General features: G+C 44.7%; 1 protein-coding gene across 1 annotated transcript in view; it reads left to right on the top strand.

The window, feature by feature from the left end:
- The window catches only part of XRCC6 (X-ray repair cross complementing 6), a 43908-nt gene that overhangs the window by 5473 nt on the left and 15054 nt on the right, over positions 1-23381 (top strand). The window contains exons 3-8 of the mRNA XM_030815461.1: positions 1923-2035; positions 8535-8673; positions 8937-9191; positions 10045-10228; positions 19140-19326; positions 22976-23144. Of these exons, the coding sequence (XP_030671321.1) occupies positions 1923-2035; positions 8535-8673; positions 8937-9191; positions 10045-10228; positions 19140-19326; positions 22976-23144 (1047 nt within the window). The remainder of the gene's footprint in view (positions 1-1922; positions 2036-8534; positions 8674-8936; positions 9192-10044; positions 10229-19139; positions 19327-22975; positions 23145-23381) is intronic.

Genomic DNA, 23381 nt, shown 5'->3' with positions numbered 1-23381 from the left:
TGATCCACATGCCTCGGCCTCCGAAGGTGTTGGGATTACAGGCGTGAGCCACCGTGCTCAGCCATTTATTTATTTTTATTTTTTTTGAGACGGGTTCTCGCTGTGTCACCCAGGCTAGAGTGCAGTGGTGTGATCTTAGCTCACTGCAGCCTCCACCTCCCAGGTTCAAGCGATTCTCCCACCTCAGCCTCCGTAGTAGCTGGGATTACAGGCAGATGCCACCACACACAGCTAATTTTTGTATTTTTAGTAGAGATGGGGTTTCACCATGTTGTCCAGGATGGTCTCAATCTCTTGTCCTCGTGATCCACATGCCTCGGCCTCCCAAAGTGCTGGGATTACAGGCGTGAGCCACTGTGCCCAGCCAAAATAATTTTTTATTTTTTATTTTTTTTTTTGAGACAGAGTCTTGCTCTGTGGCCCAGGCTGGAGAGTAGTGGTGTAATCTCTGCTCACTGCAACGTCTGCCTCCCGGGTTCAAGCGATTCTCCTGCCTCAGCCTCCCGATTAGCTGGGATGGCAGGTGGGCACCACCACACCTGGCTAATGTTTGTATTTTTTTTTTTTTTTTTGAGACCGAGTATCACTCTGTCGCCCAGGCTGGAGTGCAGTGGCGTGATCTCGGCTCACTGGAAGCTCCCCCTCCCGGGTTCACGCCATTCCCCTGCCTCAGCCTCCCAAATAGCTGGGACTGCAGGAGCCCACCACCCTGCCCAGCTAATTTTTTTTTGTATTTTTAGTAGAGACAGGGTTTCACCGTATTAGCCAGGATGGTCTCGACCTCCTGACCTCATGATCTGCCCGCCTCGGACTCCCAAAGTGCTGGAATTACAGGTGTGAGCCACTGCGCCCGGCCTAATGTTTGTATTTTCAGTAGAGACGTGGTTTAACTAAGTTGGCTAGGCTGGTCTGGAACTCCTTATCTCAAGTGATCCGCCCTCCTTGGTCTCCCAAAGTGTTGGATTACAGGCATTAGCCACTGTGCCCTGCCTAATTAATTTTTTTAAAAAGGCAATCAGCAAAATCCAGAATGTGGAAAAGTGTATAGTACAAAGCATCCTGGCTCTTCAGCAAATAAATTACAAGGGAAAAAAGAGAGGGTATCTGTAGATGAAGAGGCTTTAGAAAATTAAGTCAAAGCTAATGTTTAGAAATGTAGGTTTGGGTGTTAAAATTACAAAGAAACATAAGGGGTGGGTGTGTGGTGGATCATGCCTATAATCCCAGCTCTTAGGCCAGGGCGGGGCCAGGTACGGTGGCTCACGCCTATAATCCCAGCACTTTAGGAGGCTGAGGTGGGTGGATCACCTGAGGTCGAGAGTTCAAGACCAACCTGGCCAACATGGTAAAACTCCGTCTCTACTAAAAATACAAAATTAGCCGGGCATGGTGGCGGGCACCTATAATCCCAGCTACTTGGGAGGCTGAGGCAGGAGAATCGCTTGAACCTGGGAGACGGAGGTTGTGGTGAGTCGAGATCGTACGACTGTACTCTACCCTGGCAACAGAGCGAGACTCCATCTCAAAAAAAAAAAAAAAAAAAAAATAGAGGCCTGGGCAGGAGGATTGCCTGGGCTCAGAAGTTTGAGATCAGCCTGGGCAATGTAGCACAATACCATCTCTACAGTGAATTTAAAAAATTAGCTGGTCATGGTGGCACACACCTGTAGTCCCGGTTGCTTGGCAGGCTGAGCTTGAGCCCAGGACTTTTTGGGGGAGGTGGGTGTTGTAATTGGATGGGAATATAAGAGGGATTTCTGGGGTGTCTGGCAAGACTCAATTTCCTGACATAGGTGGAGATTTTATGGTTGTTCACCTTATAATAATTTATTAGGTTATACTTTATGGCCTTTATTTATTTTATATGGTAAACAAATATGAAAACAAGGACAAACATTTTCTTCCATTTTTTTTCCCCATAGGAGACTATAAATATTCAGGAAGAGATAGTTTGATTTTTTTGGTTGATGCCTCCAAGGCTATGTTTGAATCTCAGAGTGAAAATGAGTTGACACCTTTTGACATGAGCATCCAGGTAAGACTATCTTTTAATTTAAGACAAATTTAAAAACAGTATTGGCTGGGCATGGTGGCTCATGCCTATAATCTCAGGACATTGGGAGGCCGAGACGGGCAGATCACTTGAGCCTAGGAGTTTGAGACCAACCTGGTAACATGGAGAAACCCCGTCTCTACAAAAAATACACTAATCATCCAGGTGTGGTGGTGCACACCTGTAGTCCTAGCTACTCAGGAGGCTGAGGCGAGAGGATTGCTTGAGCCCAGGAGGTCAAACAGAAAAAAGAAGTAGGCTCCTCCTCTTGCAGAGATGGGAGTATAAAGGAAGAAGGGAAGTTCCCACAGTTATAGTGTGGAAAAGAGTGAGTGATACTCTGGAGTTGACTACTGCCTGTGGTTGGGGAAGATGGCTACAATAAAAAGGCAACTTCAATTTTAAAACAGGCACAGGACTTGAAAAGACATTTCTCCAGCTGGGCGTGGTAGCTCATGTCTATAATCCCAGCACTTTGGGAGGCCGAGGCGGGCGGATCACGAGGTCAGGAGACCAGCTTGGCCAACATGGTGAAACCCCATCTCTGCTAACAATGCAAAAATAATTAGCCAGGTGTGGTGGTGCGCTTCTGTAGTCCCAGGTACTCGGGAGGCTGAGTCAGGAGAATCTATTAAACCCAGGAGGCGGAGGTTACAGTGAGCCGAGATTGTGCCACTGCACTCCAGCTTGGGCAACAGAGTGAGACTCTGTCTCAAAAAAAAAAAACAAAAAAACAAGATAAGACATTTCTCCAAAGATACACAGATGTCCAACAAGCACAGGAAAGGATACTCAGCATGTTAGTCATTAGAGAAAGGCAAATGAAAACCATAATGAGCTACCACTCACACCCACTATATAAACAAACTGAAATTTAAAACACACCAGCAGAGGCCGGGCACGGTGGCTCACGCTTGTAATCCCAGCACTTTGGGAGGCCTAGGCGGGCGGGGCGGATCACGAGGTCAGGAGATCGAGACCACGGTGAAACCCCGTCTCTACTAAAAATACAAAAAAATTAGTCGGGCGTGGTGGCGGGTGGCTGTAGTCCCAGCTACTCGGAGAGGCTGAGGCAGGAGAATGGCGTGAACCTGGGAGGCGGAGCTTGCAGTGAGCCGAGATTGCGCCACTGCACTCCAGCCTGGGCGACAGGGAGACTCCGTCTCAAAAAAAAAAAAAACACCAGCAGAAAATAAGAAGTGTTGGCAAGGCCGTGGAGAAATTGGTGTGATTGACTGTACCTGACCTGTTTTTGTTTCTTTAAATTGAGGTTGTGTTTCATGTAACATAAAATTAACCATTTGAAAGTATACAATTCAATGACACTTAACACATTGACAACATTATGCAGCCACCACTTCTATCTTACTCCAAAATATTTTGAATGGCTAAACAGTGGCGTATAGATACACATTCCATGAAAAGGAATGAATAATTGATACATACTACAAAGTAGATGAACCTTGAAAGCATTATGCTAAGTGAAAGAAGCCAGATACAAAAAGTCCAATATTGTATGATTTCATTTACATGAAATATCCAGAATAGGTAAGTTCTTAATGCAGAGGGGTGGTTGGTTACCTGAGGCACAGGGAAGAGAGGAACGGGGAGCAACTGCTCAATGGGTACGGGGTTTGCTTTTGGGGTGATGAAAAGTTTTTGGAACTAGAGTTGGTAGTTGCACAACATTGTGAATGTTTGTGTGTGTGTGTTTTATTTATTTATTTTTATTATTATTTTTGAGATGGAGTCTCGCTCTGTCACCCAGGCTGTAGTGCAGTGGTGTGATCTTGGCTCACTGCAAGCTCAGCCTTCCGGGTTCATGCCATTCTCCTACCTTAGCCTCCAGAGTAGCTGGGACTACAGGCACCTGCCACCATGCCTGGCTAACTTTTTGTGTTTTTAGTAGAGACAGGGTTTCACCGTGTTAGCCAGGATGGTCTCGATCTCCTGAAGTGATCCTCCTGCGTCGGCCTCCCAAAGTGCTGGGATTACAGGCGTGAGCCACTGCGCCCAGCCTTGTGTGTGCATTTATGCCTTTTTTTTTTTTTTTTGACGTGGAGTCTCGCTCTGTCACCAGGCTGGAGTGCAGTGGCGCAATCTTGGCTCACTGCAACCTCTGACTCCCTGGTTCAAGCGATTCTCCTGCCTCAGCCTCCTGAGTAGGTGAGATTATAGGCACGTGTCACTATGCCCAGTTAATTTTTGTATTTTTAGTAGAGATGGGGTTTCACCATGTTGGCCAGGATGGTCTTGGACCCCAGACCTCGTGATCTGCTCACCTCGGCCTTCCAAAGTGCTGGGATTGTAGGCATGAGCCACGGCATCCGGCCTTGCTTTTTTTTTTTGAGATGGTGTCTCACTATTGCTCAGGCTGGTTTGGAACTCCTGGGCTCAAGCAATCCACGCACCTCAGCCTCCTGAGTGGCTGGGGTTAAGGCATGTGCCACTATGTGTGGCACATTGTGAATGTATTAAATACCTCTTAATTGTTCTCTTAGAAATGATTCTTTTTTATCTAAATTTCAGCTTAATTAAAAAGATTACTGTTTCTTTTGTGTACTTCATAGAGAAGAATTTTCACAGATTTATTATATATATGATGTCTCATAATTTTAGAATTTGGAACTGAACAGAAACTTTTCATGTTCTAATTTGTGTACAAATAGTTCTTGTAGGCAGGGCGTGGTGGCTCACGCCTATAATCCCAGCACTTTGGGAGGCTGAGGTGAGTGAATCACTTGAGGTCAGGAGTTCGAGACCAGCCTGGCCAACATGGTGAAATTCTGTCTCTACTCAAAATACAAAAATTAGCCGGGCATGGTAGTGCAGGCCTGTAGTCCCAGCTATTCAGGAGGCTGAGGCAGTTGAATTGCTTGAACTCGGGAGGTGGAGGTTGCAGTGAGCCAGGATCGCGCCACTGCACTCCAGCCTGGGTGACAGAGAGAGACTCCATCTCAAGAAAAAAAGAAATAGTTCTTGTAGTTGGCACACCAGAATATCTTGCACCAAAAAAAAAGAATAAGCTGGGTGTGGTGGTGTGCACTTGTAGTCCCAGCTACTCAGGAGGCCGAGGTGAGAGGATTGCTTGAGCCCAGGAGTTTGAGGCTGCACTGAGCTATGATTGTGCCAGTGAACTCTAGCCTGGGCAACAGAGTAAGACCCTCTCTCTTAAAAGAAAAAAAAAAAAAAAGGCCGGGCGCGGTGGCTCACGCCTGTAATCCCAGCACTTTGGGAGGCCGAGGTGGGCGGATCACGAGGTCAAGAGATCAAAACCATCCTGGCCAAAATGGTGAAACCTCGTCTCTACTAAAGATACAAAAATTAGCTGGGTGTGGTGGCACACGCCTCTAGTCCCAGCTACTCTAGAGGCTGAGGCAGGAGAACCGCTTGCACCTGAGAGGCAGAGGTTGCAGTGAGCCAAGATGGCACTATTGCAGTCCAGCCTGGGCAACAGAGCCAGACTCCATCTCAAAAAAAAAAAGTGTATGTAAAATAAAATAATAGAACTATGAATAAAAACAATCGTTAATTTAAAGTGGTTCTCAAACAGAATTACTTGCAGGACATTAAAACACAGACTACAGAACCTTGCCCCAGAATCAGAGTTTCTGATTCTCTACGTCTAGAATGGGGACCAAGAATTTGCATTTCTATTAAGTTGTCAGGTGATGCTGATGTTACTGATTTGGAGACCATCACTTTGAAGAGCAGTGCTTTAACCTTTTTTAGACCGTGGACCCTTTTTTTTTTTTTTTTTTTTTAAGACGGAGTGTCGCTTTGTTGCCCGGGCTCTTGGCTCACTGCAAGCTCTGCCTCCTGGGTTCACACCATTCTCCTGCCTCAGCCTCCTGAGTAGCTGGGACTACAGGCGCCCACCACCACACCCGGCTAATTTTTTTTTGTTGTTTTTTAGTAGAGACGGGATTTCACCATGTTAGCCAGGATGGTCTTGATCTCCTGACCTCGTGATCTGCCTGCCTTGGCCTCCCAAAGTGCTGGGATTACAGGCATGAGCCACTGCACCTGGCCGACTGTGGACCTCTTTGAGGATATGATGACAGTTACATACCTTCCCCTCAAAAAAGATAGTACTCACAATTCTACCTGTAATTTCAGAGAGTTAATGGAACCCTTGATGCCTAAAGACCTCAGAAGAAAATGTAGTGTTAGGTAGCAAGGAAATGAGACATTCATGGATGAGCACAATTTGATAACCGATGATAAGTATTCAGTATTTGATAAGCAATAGAAAACATTTTCTAAAATTCTGTTTTAGTTTTTGTTTTTAATTTTTAGAACCTGAAAGGAGCCCTTACCAGATTCTTTTAAAAGTTTGTAGACTCCTCAGAGTAGATTAAAATATTTATGGAAATGACTACTTGCCATGTGGATTGTTGTTAATGACTAGCTATAGTACGCGTTCTGCATTTAAGGAGAGAATAGCTGTGGACGAAGGCCAGCTAGAGCTCAGGCAGGACATGGAGGGGATCACCATGGTTGGTTTATTCCTCAGCTTTGCAGGTTCCAAAACTTAAAATTTTTTTCTTTTTTTTTTTTTTTTTTGAGACAGGGTTTTGCTCTGTCACCTAGGCTGGAGTGCAGTGGCATGATCTCTGCCCACTGCAGCCTTGACCTCCTGTGCTCAGGTGATCCTCCTGCCTGAGCACCCCTGAGTAGCTGAGTAGTTGGGACTACAAGCATGTGCATGCCCAACTAATTTTTTTGTTTTTTGTAGAGACATTGTTTTGCCATGTCGCCCAGGCTGGTTTCAAACTTCTGTAGCAATCCTCCTATGTTGGCCTCCCAAAGTGCTGGGATTACAGGCGTGAACCACTGTACCTGGCCCCAAGACTTAATTTTGTTAGTGCTCCAGAATAAAGTAGGCCCCTAGAACTGATGAACTTTTTTTTTTTTTTTTCGAGACGGAGTCTCGCTCTGTCGCCCAGGCTGGAGTGCAGTGGCGCAATCTCAGCCCACTGCAACCTCCACCTCTTGGGTTCAAGTGATTCTCCTGCCTCACCCTCCTGAGTAGCTAGGATTACAGGCATGTGCCACCACACCCAACTAATTTTTGTATTTTTAGTAGAGATGGGGTTTCACCATGTTGGTCAGAATGGTCTCAAACTCCTGACCTCGTCATCTGCTCGCCTTGGTCTCCCAAAGTGCTGGGATTATAGGCATGAGCCACCGCGCCCAGCTGAACTGACGAACTCTTACAAGACCTGATTTACCAGATGCTGACATTAGTTTATATAGAGGGGTAGACCTTTCCTATTACTGGAATACTGATGTCTTTAACTGGGTAGTTAAGCAGTTTTATTTCAAGGATGCTCTTACTGGTAGTTATTGACTTATTTTCAGGTCACATGTACTTAAGCATTGTAATTATTTTATATAGTCATCCCTTGTTATTGGAGGAAGTGGTTCCAGGACTCCCCGTGGATTCCAAAATCTGAGGATGCCCAAGTCCCTTAAATAAAATGGCATAGTATTTGCATATAACCTACACACATCCTCCCCTATACTTCAAGTCATCTCTAGGTTACTCATAGTAGCTAATACGATGCCGCCTATGCATCACTTCATTCACATGGCTTCAACGTAGTACTTGGCACATGGCAAATTCAGGTTTTGCTTTTTGAAACTGGAATTTCTTTGTTTTTCCCGAATATTTGAGATTTGAGGTTGGTTGAATACATAGATGCAGAACCGCAGATATGGAGGGCCAACTGTGTATATAAACTCTGTTTCCTGATACCAGGGTACTTGAAAGATCACATGACCTGTCCAAATTCAGCCAGTTAAGTAAGTGACATCAGTAGGACTCAACTCCAGGTTTTCTGATTCCAAAGCTTTGCTTTGCCCCAACTCCTATAGCACATTTTCCTCCCTCTGATACTTCTTTTTCTTTTTTCTTGAGATAAGGTCTCACTCTGTTGCCCAAGCTGCACTGTAGTGGTGCGATCTCTGCTCACTGCAGCCTTCACCTCCTGGAGTCAAGCGATCTTTCACCTCTACTTCCCAAGTAACTGGGACCCTGTGCTGCCATGCCGAGCTAATTTTTTTGTGTTTTTGTTGTTGTTTTGTAGAGATGGAGTCTCACTATGTTGCCCAGGCTGGTCTCAGACTCCTGGGGTCAAGTGATTCTCCCACCTCGGCCTCCCAAAGTGCTGGGATTGCTACAGATGTGAGCCACTGTGCCTGGCCTGAATATACATGTTGTTAATTCTCTGATTTCTATGGCAGGGACTGCTTATACTTCTAATATATACTTACTGCATTCTGGTTTTTGTTAAAATTTGATATTTATGCCCATTACTTTCACTGATTCATTACCCCTGAAGGTAGGGGTCATGCCTTATTTTAGTGCCATACACAAAATCAGCGAACGTATTTTGAGCAACTAATAGGTACTGAGCACTTATGGAGCTTCCATTTAGTGGTAAGTAAATATTAATTGAATTTTTATTTTTTTCAGTGTATCCAAAGTGTGTACATCAGTAAGATCATAAGCAGTGATCGAGATCTCTTGGCTGTGGTGTTCTATGGTACTGAGAAAGACAAAAATTCAGTGAATTTTAAAAATATTTACGTCTTACAGGAGCTGGATAATCCAGGTCAGTAATATTTTAAGATCAGCTTTTCCCTTATATATGAGAATATCAATACTCTGATCAAAGAGGACTGTGGAGAAGGAAGCAAGTTACATCTTGTCTAGGAGTATGCTTTCCTCCAAAGGGGACCTTGCTCGATGTGGACTTTGTTAAATGGGTTAAACAGCTCTGGGGTGAAAAAGGGTCCTTCTGTTAGTCTTGTGGTAAAGGCAGCCACTGACGTTCTTGTGATTTTTCCTTCCATTTGACTCCCTGCCTCTGATCAGGTGCAAAACGAATTCTAGAGCTTGACCAGTTTAAGGGGCAGCAGGGACAAAAACGTTTCCAAGACCTGATGGGCCACGGATCTGACTACTCACTCAGTGAAGTGCTGTGGGTCTGTGCCAACCTCTTTAGTGATGTCCAATTCAAGATGAGTCATAAGAGGATCATGCTGTTCACCAATGAAGACAACCCCCATGGCAATGACAGTGCCAAAGCCAGCCGGGCCAGGACCAAAGCCGGTGATCTCCGAGATACAGGTGGGCATATTTCCTCATTCTCTTAAATTGGCACTTAATTATTGTTTTTTTATTTTTTATTTTTTTTAGGAGTTCAGGAGTCTTGGCTCAGCCTCAGCCTCCCAAGTAGCTGGGACTATAAGCATGTGCCATTGTGCCCAGTGCAGTTTTATTGCTTTCTGTGTACCTGACTTCAGGCATGTGCTTTTTACCATTTAGAGTAAAATAAAAAAATAAAGTGAAGCCAGGAGAAGACGCCTGTGTAACATTAACACTGCAGATGGCCATGCCATTAGCTGTCTAAAGGACTCCATCAGAAAAAGATTGTCTCGATATTTTTTTTTTTTTTTTGAGACGGAGTCTCACTCTGTCGCCCAGGCTGGAGTGCAGTGGCACAGTCTTGGCTCACCGCAACCTCCACCTTCCAGGTTCAAGTAATTCACCTGCCTCAGCCTCCCAGATAGCTGGAATTACAGGCATGAGCCACTGTGCCTAGCTAATTTTTGTATTTTTAGTAGAGATGGGGTTTCACCACGTTGACCAGGCTGGTCTTGAACTCTGGACTTCAGATGATCCACCACCTCGCCCTCCTAAAGTGCTGGGGATTACAGGTGTGAGCCACTGTGCCTGGCCAGTTGTCTTGACTTTAATATTACCACAAATGGTGACTATTTGAAAAGTTCTCTGAAGTCATTATAGCAGTTGATTTCCTTAAGTCCTTTCTTTCTAGATTTCCTTTCTCTAAGTCCTGAAAATGTTAATAGTCTAGTTTTCAGGGAGCTTCTTAAAAACATGTTTCAGTTTTAACTGGAAGAACTTCTCACTTGCTGAAAATTGTTTTTTCCTCCCTCACTCTTGTTTACCCTTGCAACAGGCATCTTCCTTGACTTGATGCACCTGAAGAAACCTGGGGGCTTTGACATATCCTTGTTCTACAGAGATATCATCAGCATAGCAGAGGATGAGGACCTCAGGGTTCACTTTGAGGAATCCAGCAAGCTAGAAGACCTGTTGCGGAAGGTTCGCGCCAAGGAGACCAGGAAGCGAGCACTCAGCAGGTGTGCACTCAGCCCGGGTCAGCTGCCTACACTGCCCTTAAATCAGAAGCAGGCTGGGCGCGGTGGCTAACACCTGTAATCCCAACACTTTGGGAGAGGCCAAGGCGGGTGGATTGCTTGAGCCTAGGAGTTGAGACCAGCTTGGGCAACATGGCAAGACCCTCTCTCTACCTTAAAAAAAAAAAGTCAGAAGCAATGCACTGCTACACATTGCTTAATGAACCAGAAGCAATACATTGCTTTGACCTGCCTGGCCACTTAACTCGACTATGCCACTGCCTCACAGTATTCCTCTAAAACACTTTATTTCAGGATAGCAGAAGCTATTTGCTGCTTTATCTCTGGCAAGAGCTGGCATGATATTTCTCTAAAATAACACAGCCCTCCATTTCGTGGGGGTAAACAGTTATGGTCTAAGAGTATCCTTAGCTGTACTCACTAGTACAGTCATGTGTTAATTAATGACGGGGATACCTTCTTAGAACTGCATCATTAGGTGATTTTGTCATTGTGCAAACACAGAGGGTACTTCACACACCCAGAGAGTACAGCCGACCACACACCTGGGCTATGTGGTTAGCCTGTTGCTCTTAGGCCACAAACCTGTACAGCATATTACCATACTGTTTCCTGTAGGCAATGGTAAGTATTTGTGTGTCTAAATCTATCTAAAGGTATATAAAAGGTATGATAAAAATATGATATAGGCCAGACGCGGTGGCTCACGCCTTGTAATCCCACCACTTTGGGATGCCAAGGCGGGTGGATCACAAGGTCAAGAGATCGAGACCATCCTGGCCTACATGGTGAAACCTCATCTCTACTAAAAATACAAAAATTAGCTGGGCATGGTGGCGCGCGCCTGTAGTCCCAGCTACTCAGGAGGCTGAGAATCGCTTGAACCCGGGAGTCAGAGGTGGCAGCGAGCCAAGATCGTGCCACTACACTCCAGCCTGGTGACAGTGAGACTACGTCTCAAAAAAAAAAAAAAAAATATGGTATAAAGATAAATGGTATACCTGCATAGGGCACTTACCACAAATGGAACTTACAAGACTGGAAATGGCTCTGAGTGAATAGTGAGTGAATGTGAAGGCCTAGGACATGACTGCATACTTTTATATAACTGGCAGCACAGTAGGTTTGTTTACACAGCATCACTACGGATGCATGAGTGATGCCTTGTGCGACAAACTTAAGACAGCTATGATGTCGGTAGGTGACAGGAAATTTTGAGCTCCATTATCATCTTAAGAGACTATCATTGTGTGTGCACCCCATTGTTGACCAAACTGTTAGTGGCGCATGAGTGCATTGTTTGCCTCATTCTCTGTAAATTGGTGACAACAATACCTGCCTCATTAGGTTACTGTGAAGAGTTAGTGAAGAGCACTTAGAAAACAGGGCCTGTTAGGGAGCAAAAACTCATAAATGGTAGTTATTATCATTGTTGTTAAAATTGTGTCCTTCTGATTTCTTGTAAACCTGAGACCAATAGGAACCAGATTGCTAGATTCTTTTTCCTTTTTTTTTTTTATTTTTATTTGAGACAAAGTCTCGCTCTGTTGCCCAGGCCGGAGTGCAGTATGATCATAGCTCACCTTAGCCTCGACCTCCTCCTGAGCTCCAGTGATCGTCCCACATCAGTGTTCTGAGTAACTGGGACCACAGACATGTGCCACCACGCTCTCTTGATTATTTTTTTATTTTTATTTTTTTTTGTGAGATGGGGTCTCACTGCTTTGCACAGGCTGGTTGCAAACTCCTGGGCTCAAGAAATCCTCCCATTTAGGCCTCCCAATGTGCTGGGATTACAGGCGTGAGCTACCATGTGTCCATGTGTAGCCTAGATTCTCTTTTTTTTTTTTTTTTTTTTTTTTTGAGATGGAGTCTTGCTCTGTTGGCCAGGCTGGAGTGCAGTGGTGCGGTCTGGGCTCACTGTAGTCTTCGCCTCCCAGGTTCACACCATTCTCCTTCCTCAGCCTCCTGAGTACCTGGGACTACAGGCGCCTGCCACCACACCTGGCTAATTTTGTATTTTTAGTAGAGATGGTTTCACCGGGTTAACCAGGATGGTCTCGATCTCCTGACCTCGTGATCTGCCCGCCTCGGCCTCCCAAAGTGCTGGGATTACAGGCTTGAGCCTCTGCATCCGGCCTAGGTTCTGTTTTTTTAGAGAGCCTTGATATTAGAATCCTAAAGGTTCCTCAGCGTTTCTTCCTAAAGACCTTCAGCCTTTTATTTAAGAGACAGAGTCTCACTCTTGCCCAGGCTGGAGTACAATGGCACCGCAGCCTACAACTCCTGGGCTCAGGTAGTCTTCCTGCGGTCTTCCTGTCTCAGCCTCCCAAGTAGCCTTTTTTTTTTTTTTTTTTCTTTGTTTTTGAGCGGAGTCTCGCTCTGTCGCCCAGGCTGGAGTGCAGTGGCTCCACCTCCCGAGTTCATGCCATTCTTCTGCCTCAGCCTCCCAAGTAGCTGGGACTACAGGCACCCGCCACCACGCCCAGCTAATTTTTTTGTATTTTTAGTACAGACGGGGTTTCACCGTGTTAGCCAGGATGGTCTCGATCTCCTGACCTCGTGATCTGCCCGCCTCAGCCTCCCAAAGTGCTGGGATTACAGGCGTGAGCCACCGTGCCCAGCCCCAAGTAGCTTTTTTTGTAGACTTGGGGCTCTTGATATGTTAACCAGGCTGGTCTCAGACTCCTGGCTTCAAATGTTCCTCCTCAAGCTTTCATTCTGGACTGGTTTCCTCAGTATAGGGGTCCATGACCTTTGGTAACTTTTAAACAGTGTTTAAGAGTTTACTGACAATTCTACCAGAAAACCCAAGAAATTTTTTTCAGGAGACCTTGAATCATTCATTGCCACAATTGTAGTTTTGTCATTGTTCTCCTTTTCCTCTCGGAAATGATTTCTCTTTCCTCAGACAAGTATCTTGTCACCTCTTCACCTGTCTTGAAGTGATGCGATGTTGTTTATACTACAGTTTGGAAGTCTACTACACATTTTGGTGGAGATGGATGGGAGGATAAAATAGTGGGTAAATGTAGGCCTTGTTGTCAGATTGTTTGGATTCTAGTCCTTGTCCCTTTGCTATGTGACCTGACTTCTCTGAGCCTTAGTAAAATGGGAGCAAAAAATGGTACCTCCTTGGCTAGGTGCAGTGGCTCACGCCTGTAATCCCAGCATGTTAGTAGGCCGAGGCAGGAGGATTGCTTGAGTCCAGAAGCAAGACCAGCCTGGGCAAACCAGGGAGACCCTGTCTCTATTTATTAAAAAAATTAAAAAATTGTACCTTCACATAGGATTGCCGTGAGCATTAAATGAGATAACCCAGGCATAGTGCTTGGCACGTGGTAATTATTTATAAATGTTAGCTGTTCTTATTTTGTGGAACAGTCATTATAGGATGGATACTTGATATAAATAATAATAAATTGGAGATGTTTGAGAACAATGCCTTAGGTGTAAGGCCTAGAAAATTATTAAACTTACGATTTTTTTAAAATTTTTAATTTTTGTGGGTACATGGTAGGTGTATATATTTATAAGATCCATGAGATATTTTGATATAGGCATGCAATGCATAATAATTACATCAGCACAGATGGGTTATCTATCTGAGATATCTATCACCTTAAGCACTAATCCTTTGTATTATAAGCAGTCTGATTATACTCCTTTAGTTATTTTAAAATGTACTATTATTATTGACTATAGTCATCCTGATCTGCTCTAAAATATTAGATCTTATTCATTCTATTTTTTGTACTCATTAACCATCCCCACTGCCCCATCCCTACCCCCTTACCCTTCACAGCCTCTGGTAACCATCCTTTTCTCTCTATGTCCATGAGTTGAATTGCTTTACTTTTTATCTCCCAGAAATAAGTTAGAACATTCAAAGTTTGTCTTTCTGTGCCTGGCTTATTTCACTTAACATAGTGAAACAACATTGCATAGTGAATGCAACAACATTCATGTTGTTACCAGTGACAGGATCTCCTTTTTTTTTTTTTTTTGAGTCTGAGTCTTGCTCTTGTCGCCCAGGCTGGAGTGCAAATGGCGTGATCTTGGCTCACTGCAACCTCTGCCTCCTGGATTCAAGCAGTTCTCCTGCAGCCTTCCAAGTAGCTTGGATTACAGGCATGCGCCACCATGCCTGACTAATTTTGTATTTTTAGTAGCGACATGGTTTCACCATGTTGACCAGGCTAGTCTTGAACTCAGGTGATCCACCTGCCTCAGGATCTCCTTTTTTATGGCTGAATAGTACTCCATTGTACTACACTTTCTTTATCCATTCTTCTTTTGATGGACACTTAGGTTGCTTCCAAATCTTGGCTATTGTGAATAGGGCTGCAATAAACATGGGAGTGCAGATATCTCTGATATACAGATTTCCTTTCTTTGGGGTGTATACCTAGCAGTGGGATTGCTGGATCATACAGTAGTTTTCTTCTTAGTATTTTCAGGAACCTCCAACCATTTTAACTGAGGTGAGATGATATCTCAGATTATGTTAGAATTTTTTCCGGTAGAGTTGTTTGGGTTCCTTATATGTTCTAGTTCTTAATCCCTTGTCAGATGGATAGTTTCCAGATATTTTCTCTTCTCTTTGTTGATCATTTCCTTTATTGTGCAGAAGCTTTTTAACTTGATGTGATCCTATTTGTCCGTTTTTGTTTTGGTTGCCTATGCTTCTGGAGTATTACTTAAGAAATCTTTGCCAAGCCCAATGTGCTGGAGAATTTCCCGGTATGATTTTGTGGTTCCACATACATTTTAGGATTGTTTTGTCTATTTCTGTGAAGAATGTCATTGGTATTTTAATAGGGATTGCATTGAGTCTGTAGATGGCTTTGGGTAGTATGGGCATTTTAACAATATTTAAACTTACTGTAGCAATCTACAGAGTGAGACCCTGTCTACAAAAAAAAAGTTACTTTTGAAGATTGTGCAGTTTTGTAATTGGTTGCATTTATCGTCAACTCTCCTTCAATCAGCCTTTAGACACTGATTTTCACATCTAAGAAGCCACCAAATGGTTGATGTTGTTAGTAATGCATCTGTTACCAACACTCATCCATGAGTCACATCATGCGTTTCCAAGTTGATCTGAAGGTATATTAGGTGCTTACCCCAGGAACCAAAATTTCTATTTGTGGCTCTGCTCAAAACCAGTGGTCTCTCCACGGTGTGAACCTGTATACCTTCAAACTATACAGACACTTGTCTAAACATGTTCTCTTCTTTAAATACTGCTAGGTGTTCCACAACAGTGAAGATTTGGTTATTGGAGACTTTTCTTCTTTTCTGATAAAAATGTTATAGCTGGCCGGGCGCAGTGGCTCACGCCTGTAATCCCAGCACTTTGGGAGGCCAAGGCGGGCGGATCATGAGGTCAGGAGTTCGAGACCAGCTGGACCAACATGGTGAAACCCCGGCTCTACTAAAAATACAAAAATTAGCCGGTCGTGGTAGCGGGTGCCTGTAGTCCCAGCTACTCAGGTGGCTGAGGCAGGAGAATCACTTGAACCCGGGAGGCAGAGGTTGCAGTGAGCTAACACCACTGCACTCCAGCTTGGGCGACAGAGCGAGACTCTGTCTCAAAAACAAAACAAAAAAGTGTTAAAGCTGTAAATTTGTGTCTGAGCATGGCTTTAGCTGCATCCTATACATTTTGATATATTGTGTTTTTACTTTCATGCAGTTCAAAATAATTTTAAATTTTCTGGCTGGGCGCGCTGGCTCACGCCTATAATCCCAGCACTTTGGGAGGCTGAGGCGGGCGGATCACCTGAGGTCAGTAGTGCGAGACCAGCCTGGCCAACATGGCGAAGCCCCGTCTCTACTAAAAATACAAAAATTAGCCAGTCGTGGTGGTGTGCACCTGTAATCCCAGCTACTCAGGAGGCTGAGGCAGGAGAATCGCTTGAACTCAGGAGGCGGAGGTTGCAGTGAGCTGAGATTGCACCACTGCACTCCACCCCAGGTGACAGAGTGAGACTCCATCTCAAAAAAAAAAAAAGGAAAAAAATTAGCTGGGCGCGGTGGGACGTGCTTATAGTCCCAGCTACTTGGGAGGCTGAGGCAGGAGAATCTCTTGAACCCGGGAGGCGGAGGTTGCAGTGAGCCGAGATGGCGCCACTGCACTCCAGCCTGGGTGACAGAGCGAGACCCTGTCTCAAAAGAAAAAGAAAAATTTTTTCCTCGTGATTTCTTTTTGGGTTTTTTCTAAGTGTATTGTTTAATTTTCAAATATTTGAGGTTTTCCCACATTTCTTTCTGTTGTGGACCTCTAACTTAGCTCCGTTGTGGTTAAGGAACATACTTTATGGGATTTCAATCTTTTTCCATGTACTGAGACTCGTTTTGTGGCCCAACATATGGTCTCTCCTAGAGAATGTTCTATGTGCTTTAGAAGAATGTGTATCATAGGTTATTTTACGTTCTTTTTTCCCCCATAATATAAGTATTTTTTGCATATTGTAAATATATTTGTACATTGTTATTATTGCAGAACACATTTTCTTTTTTTGGGGATGGAGTCTTGGTCTGTCGTCCCAGGCTGGAGTGCAGTGGTGCGATCTTGCCTCACTGCAACCTCCGCCTTCTGGGTTCAAGCAATTCTCCTGCCTCAGCCTCCATAGTAGCTGGGACTACAGATGCACGCTGCCACGCCTGGCTAATTTTTTTTGTATTTTAGTAGAGACGAGGTTTCACCGTGTTGCCCAGATTGGTCTCGAACTCCTGAGCTCAGGCAATCCACCCGCCTCAGCCTCCCAAAGTGCTAGGATTACAGGCATGAGCCACTGCACCCGGCCTGCAGAACACATTTTCAAGAGGTCCTGTTGCTGCTTAAGCTGTTGGTATAAGTGCTCTGGAGCAATATGTCATGATGGAAAAGTACATGAGCTTTGAAACAGGGATACTTGAGTTTGAATATGGATTTTTATTAATTGTCCTTGGGCAAGTCATGTAACTTCTCTGAGCCCTCATTTATAGAAGGTCAATAATAAGGTTCTTGAGTGGCAAGCAATAAAAACTGACCTTGAGCTGGGTGCTGTGGCTCACGCCTGTAATCCCAGCACTTTGGGAGGCTGAGGTAGGCGGATCACCTGAGGTCAGAAGTTTGAGACCAGCCTGACCAATATGGAGAAACCCTGTCTCTACTAAAAATACAAAATTAGCCTGGTGTGGTGGTGGGCGCCTGTAATCCCAGCTACCTGGGAGGCTCAGGCAGGAGAATCACTTGAACCCGGGAGGCGGAGGTTGCAGCGAGTGGAGATCGTGCCATTGTACTCCAGCCTGGGCAACAAGAGCGAAACTCCATCTTAAAAAAAAAAAAAAAGGCTGACCTTGACTAATTTCAGCGTATGAGTCAAATAATTAGTTCTAGGAATCTACACAGCAGGAACTAATGACAGTGTCTTTAGGGTGCCATTATGAGAAGAAAGTATTCTCTGCAATCATGTCCTTTCATGGCCACTGCTCAGAGACCCCGACTCTCAGATGAGAACGTCCTATGGCCTTCTCCAGGGTCAGATATGCCCACCACTTGGCCAGAAAAAGGCACAGCAACTTGACTTTGACTAACATTCTCCGAAAACTGTAGTGGGGGAAGGATAATTCCCAAAGAAAAATTGGGGTGTTTTTTTGTTTTGTTTTGTCAGCTAACCCTTATTTTGATGGGGCTTTATTCTTTCTTTCCTTCTTTTTTTTGTTTTTGAGACAGAGTCTCGCTCTGTCGCCAGGCTATAGTGCAGTGGCGTGATCTTGGCTCACTGCAACCTCCAACTCCTTGGTTCAAGCGATTCTCCTGCCTCAGCCTCCTGAGTAGCTGGGATTACAGACTGTGCGCCACCATGCCCGGCTAATTTTTGTATTTTTAGTAGGGACGGGGTTTCACCATGTTGGCCAAGCTGGTCTCGATCTCCTGACCCGGGATTACAGGCCTAAGCCACCGCATCCGGCATGATGGGTCTTTATTCTTCAAAGCAGGGGGAAGGGATCCTAGAAAAACAGAGACGAGGCCAAGCATGATAGCTCACACCTGTAATCCCAGCACTTTGGGAGGCCAGTGCGGGTGAATCACGAGGTCAGGAGTTCAAGACCAGCCTGGCCAACATGGTGAAACACCATCTCTACTAAAATAAAAAGAAATTAGCTGGGTGTCGTGGCGGGTGCCTATATTCCCAGCCACTTGGGAGGCTGAGGCAGGAGAATCACTTGAACCCGGGAGGCAGAGGTTGCAGTGAGCCGAGATCACGCCATTGCACTCCATCCCAACCAATAGTGTGAGACTCTGTCTCGACGAAAAAAAAAAAAAGCAGAGACGAGACAACCAGTACAGTACTTACAGGGTTATTATGATGATTAAATGAGAGAATAGCTGTGAGGTGATTGGTATAGTGCTGTGCTTAATACAAACCATCATTTTATTATACGGGTTGAGTGTTTCTAATCTGAAAATGCAAAATTAGAAACGCTCTACAATCTGAAACTTTTTTGAGCACCGACCTAATGTTCAAAGGAAGTGCTTATTGGAGCATTATGGGTGTTAGATTTTTGGGTTAGGAATATTCAACCAGTAAGTAGTATAAAATGCAAATATTCCAAAAAAAATCTGAAACATTTCTGGTCCTAAGCAAGCATTTTGCAAAGGGATACTCAACCTGTAGTACATTCTTTATCATTATTTTAAGTAGTTAATATATTGTGGTATAGATTCTGAGGTGGTATTATAGCAAATTCGATTGTATTATTAAAAAGCATATTTATATTTTGAGAGCTTGCTTAGGATTATTGGAGAGAGTAAAACAGTGAAGCTTTGGTGTTATGAGGGAATTTTAGATAGAAAAGTGCGGTCTTTCAGTTCATGCTCTTTCATTTTTCACTCCCTCAGGTTAAAGCTGAAGCTCAACAAAGATATAGTGATCTCTGTGGGCATTTATAATCTGGTCCAGAAGGCTCTCAAGCCTCCTCCAATAAAGCTCTATCGGGAAACAAATGAACCAGTGAAAACCAAGACCCGGACCTTTAATACAAGTACAGGCGGTTTGCTTCTGCCTAGCGATACCAAGAGGTCTCAGGTAGGTAGAGATGCCTTTTATTGTTGTTGTTTTTGAGACAGGGTCTCATTGTGTCGCCCAGGCTGGAGTTCAGTGGGGCGAACATGACTCACTACAGCCTTGACCTCCTGGGCTGAAGCGATCCTTCTGTCTCAGCCTCACAAGTAGCTGGGATCACAGGCATGTGACATCACACCCAGCTAATTTATTTATTTATTTATTTATTTATTTATTTTTTAAGAGACTGGATTGACGGCACAGTGGCTCATGCCTGTAATCCCAGCACTTTGGGAGGCCGAGGCGGGTGGATTACCTAGGTCAGGAGTTCAAGACCAGCCTGACCAACATGGAGAAACCCCATCTCTACTAAAAATACAAAATGAGCTGGGCGTGGTGGTGCATACCTGTAATCCCAGCTACTCAGGAGGCTGAGGCAGGAGAATCACTTGAACCTGGGAGGCAGAGGTTGCGGTGAGCCGAGATCACGCCGTTGCACTCCAGCCTGGGCAACAAGAACGTAACTCCGTCTCAAAAAAAAAAAAAAAGAGACGGTGTCTCACTATGTTGCGTGGGCTGGTGTCAAACTCCTGGCCTTAAGTAATCCTGCTTTGGCTTCCCGAAGTGCTGGGGTGCTGGGATTACAGACATTGGCCACTGTGCCCAGCTTTTTTTTTTTTTTTCATTTTTTTTTTTGTTTTTAATAGAGATGAGGTCTCACTATGTTGTTCAGGCTGGCCTCGAACTTCTAGGCTCAAGCAGTACTCCTGCTTCAGCCTCCTAAAGTGCTGGGATTATAGGTGTGAACCACCACACCTAACCCAAGATATTTTCTTACTGAATTTTCTCCCACTGAAGAGTTAACGAGGAGGAGAGACGTTGATCAGGCTGACCAGTTAAATAACTTTAGTATGTGCATCTTTCCTTTCCTTCCCCTTCCCCTTCCCCTTCCCTTTCCTTTTCTTTTTTCTCTCCCCGACTCCCTCCCCTCCCCTCCCCTCTTCTGTTTCTTTTCTCTTTCGGCTAGTCAAGTGAAGCAGTGGGAGTGGAAAAGGAACAAAGAAATCTGTAACTAGTTGTGATCAATTAGTTGTAAATACCACCACACTTGGATGAGCCATGTGCACCTTTCTTGCTAACCTATTAAAACACAAAGACTTAATTCCTTAGGACTGTGGCGTCTGGATCAGTGATATTTTGATAGCTAGAAAGTTAAACTGGGCCAGTGTCTGAAAGAGATGTCAGTGAAAACCTCACCCCTTCATCACTCAGTACATGCTGCTGTCAGTCTAGCTGTCTTGCTCAGGTACAATAGCAGAAAATACTTGATAGTTAATTAGGGAGATGAGGAGTTAGGAAGAGTATGAACTCGTTTTTTTAGGGAGAGAATTTATTTTTGCTAGTGGTATTTTTCCTGTGCCTTGGGATGGCATACATCTCCCTTTCTGCATCTGAAAGACAGATGCAGGATGCAGAACATTGTCTTTCCTCATCCTCTTACCTTTGCTCAGTCTATAGAGGGATTTAACATCGAAAATTAAAATTGAATGAGTCATGCTTCCTTTATGCAAAATGTGGAAGAATCTGAGATTTTACATAAGTTTAGGGCCTATAAGGATGACTAAAATATTATTTTGATTCAACCCATGAGCACAAATTTCAAGCCAGAGAGTTTTTGCCCTACTCTTTGAAGGAGAAAAAGATAAAGAAATTTTCTCTTCCATTTTGGAAGTAACTAATTTTTTGTATTGATTTATTGGTAGGCAGTAAGCTGTCTGGTCACTGAGTTTCTTTCTTGGTCCAGTATGTTTGAAAAAACCTTGAGAGTTCTTTTGTTCGTAAAACCCAAATTTGAATCTGCTACTAAGCTGTTATTAATCACATATCCAGGATCAAATACAAACATCATTGGGTATGGTGGCTCAGGCACTTTGGGAGGCTGAAACAGGAGGATCACTTGAACCCAGGAGTTTGAGATCAGCCTGGGCATCATAGCGAGACCCTGTCTCTACTAAAAAACTAAAAATTAGCCAGGCGTGGTGGTGCACAGCCTGGGGAAGAGAGTGCAAAAAAAAAAAATATGTATATGTATGTGTGTGTGTGTGTGTGTGTGTGTGTGTATATCTCCAAACAATACAAACAATAATCTTTGCAGTAGCGCCATCATGGTTCACTGTAGCCTCAACCTCTTGGGTTCAGTTGATCCTCCCACCTCAGCCACCTGGGTAGCTGGGACTGCAGGCTCATGCCACCACGCCTGGCTAATTTTTTGTATTTTTTGTATTTTTTTTTTTTTTTTTTTTTTTTTCATAGAGACAGGATCTCACCATGTTACCCAGGCTGGTCTCGAATTCCTGAGCTCAAACGATCCAGCCTCCTTGGCCTCGCAAAGTATTGGGATTACAGGCATGAGCCAATCTGCCCTGCCTTGGGAATAGTACTTATATATGTGTGTCTGTGCCTCCCACATTGAGACCTAGCACAGTACCTGACATAGGTCCTCTCATTTAATAAATAGATATGGTTTGGGCTGGGCACAGTGGCTCACACCTGTAATCCCAGCTGCTCAGGAGGCTGATGCAGGAGAATCACTTGAACCTGGGAGGTTGCAGTGAGCTGAGATCGTGCCACTGCACGCCAGTGACAGTGTGACAGAGACTGCATCTCAAATAATAAATAATAAAATAAATAGATATGGTTTAAGCATGCTTTGTGTGTCAGGGATGGTGCTGAGAGGTCAGTACTTTTTTTTTTTTTCTTTTTTTGGGTTGGGGGGATAGAGTTGCTCTGGTACCCAGGCTTCATTGCAGTGGCGCCATCTTGGCACACTGCATCCTCGAACTCCTGGGCTCAAGCGATCCTCCAGTCTCAGCCTCCCAAGAAGCTGGGACCACAGGTGTGTACCACTATACCGAGCTAATTTTTAATTTTTTTATACAGATTGGGTCTTGCCATGTTGCCCAGGCTGGTCTTGAACTCCTGGGCTCAAGCAGTCTTGCCTCAGCTCTCAAAGTGCTGGGATTACAGGCATGAGGCACTGCACCTAGCCTATTTTATTGTTTTTGCAAAGAGAAGCTCACTGTGTTGCCCAGGTTGGAGTGCAGTGGCTATTCATAAGCACAATCCCACTCTAAAACAGTTTGAACATCTACCTCTTAGGATAGTTACAGAAGATAAAGTAGTTGGTGTAAAGTACCTGCAGTCACTCAATAAATGTTAATTCCCTGTTGGAGAAGGAGGATGCCCCAGGTGAGCCATCTTCCTGCTCCTTAGAAGAGAGCTGATTTTGGCCGGGTGCGGTGGCTCACGCTTGTAATCCCAGCACTTTGGGAGGCCGAGGCGGGCGGATCACGAGGTCAGGAGATCGAGACTACGGTGAAACCCCGTCTCTACTAAAAATACAAAAAATTAGCCGGGCGTGGTGGCGGGCGCCTGTAGTCCCAGCTACTCGGAGAGGCTGAGGCAGGAGAATGGCGTGAACCTGGGAGGCAGAGCTTGCAGTGAGCCGAGACTGCGCCACTGCACTCCAGCCTGGGCAACAGAGCAAGGCTCCGTCTCAAAAAAAAAAAAAAAAGAAGAGAGCTGATTTTAACTGGCTAGCATCATCATCTTAGAGTTATTTTGCATCACCACGTAGCCTTCCCATGTGATCCTTGTTGTTCTTCTCCTTCAGATCTATGGGAGTCGTCAGATCATACTGGAGAAAGAGGAAACAGAAGAGCTAAAACGGTTTGATGATCCAGGTTTGATGCTCATGGGTTTCAAGCCGTTGGTGCTGCTGAAGAAACACCATTACCTGAGGCCCTCCCTGTTCGTGTACCCAGAGGAGTCGCTGGTGATCGGTAAGTAGCGTGGACCATGGATGAGTGACTCTTAACACACAATGCAGTTTACGGAGCAGCGCTTTGTAAATGGGCACTGCTTGGACACTGTACAGGAGATGCTAATGGAGTATGTTGAAAGTGTTTCAAGCTCTGCCCGGTGCAGTGGCTCATGCCTATAATCCTAGCACTTTGGGAGGCTGAGGCGGATGGGTCACCTGAAGTCAGGATGAGCCTGGCCAACATGGTGAAACCTCG

This window comes from Nomascus leucogenys, chromosome 7b (assembly GCF_006542625.1).
Source record: "Nomascus leucogenys isolate Asia chromosome 7b, Asia_NLE_v1, whole genome shotgun sequence".
In the NCBI taxonomy this organism is placed as follows: domain Eukaryota; kingdom Metazoa; phylum Chordata; class Mammalia; order Primates; family Hylobatidae; genus Nomascus; species Nomascus leucogenys.
The sequence above is the reverse complement of the archived record's forward strand: the minus strand, read 5'-3'. Positions and strand labels throughout refer to the sequence as shown.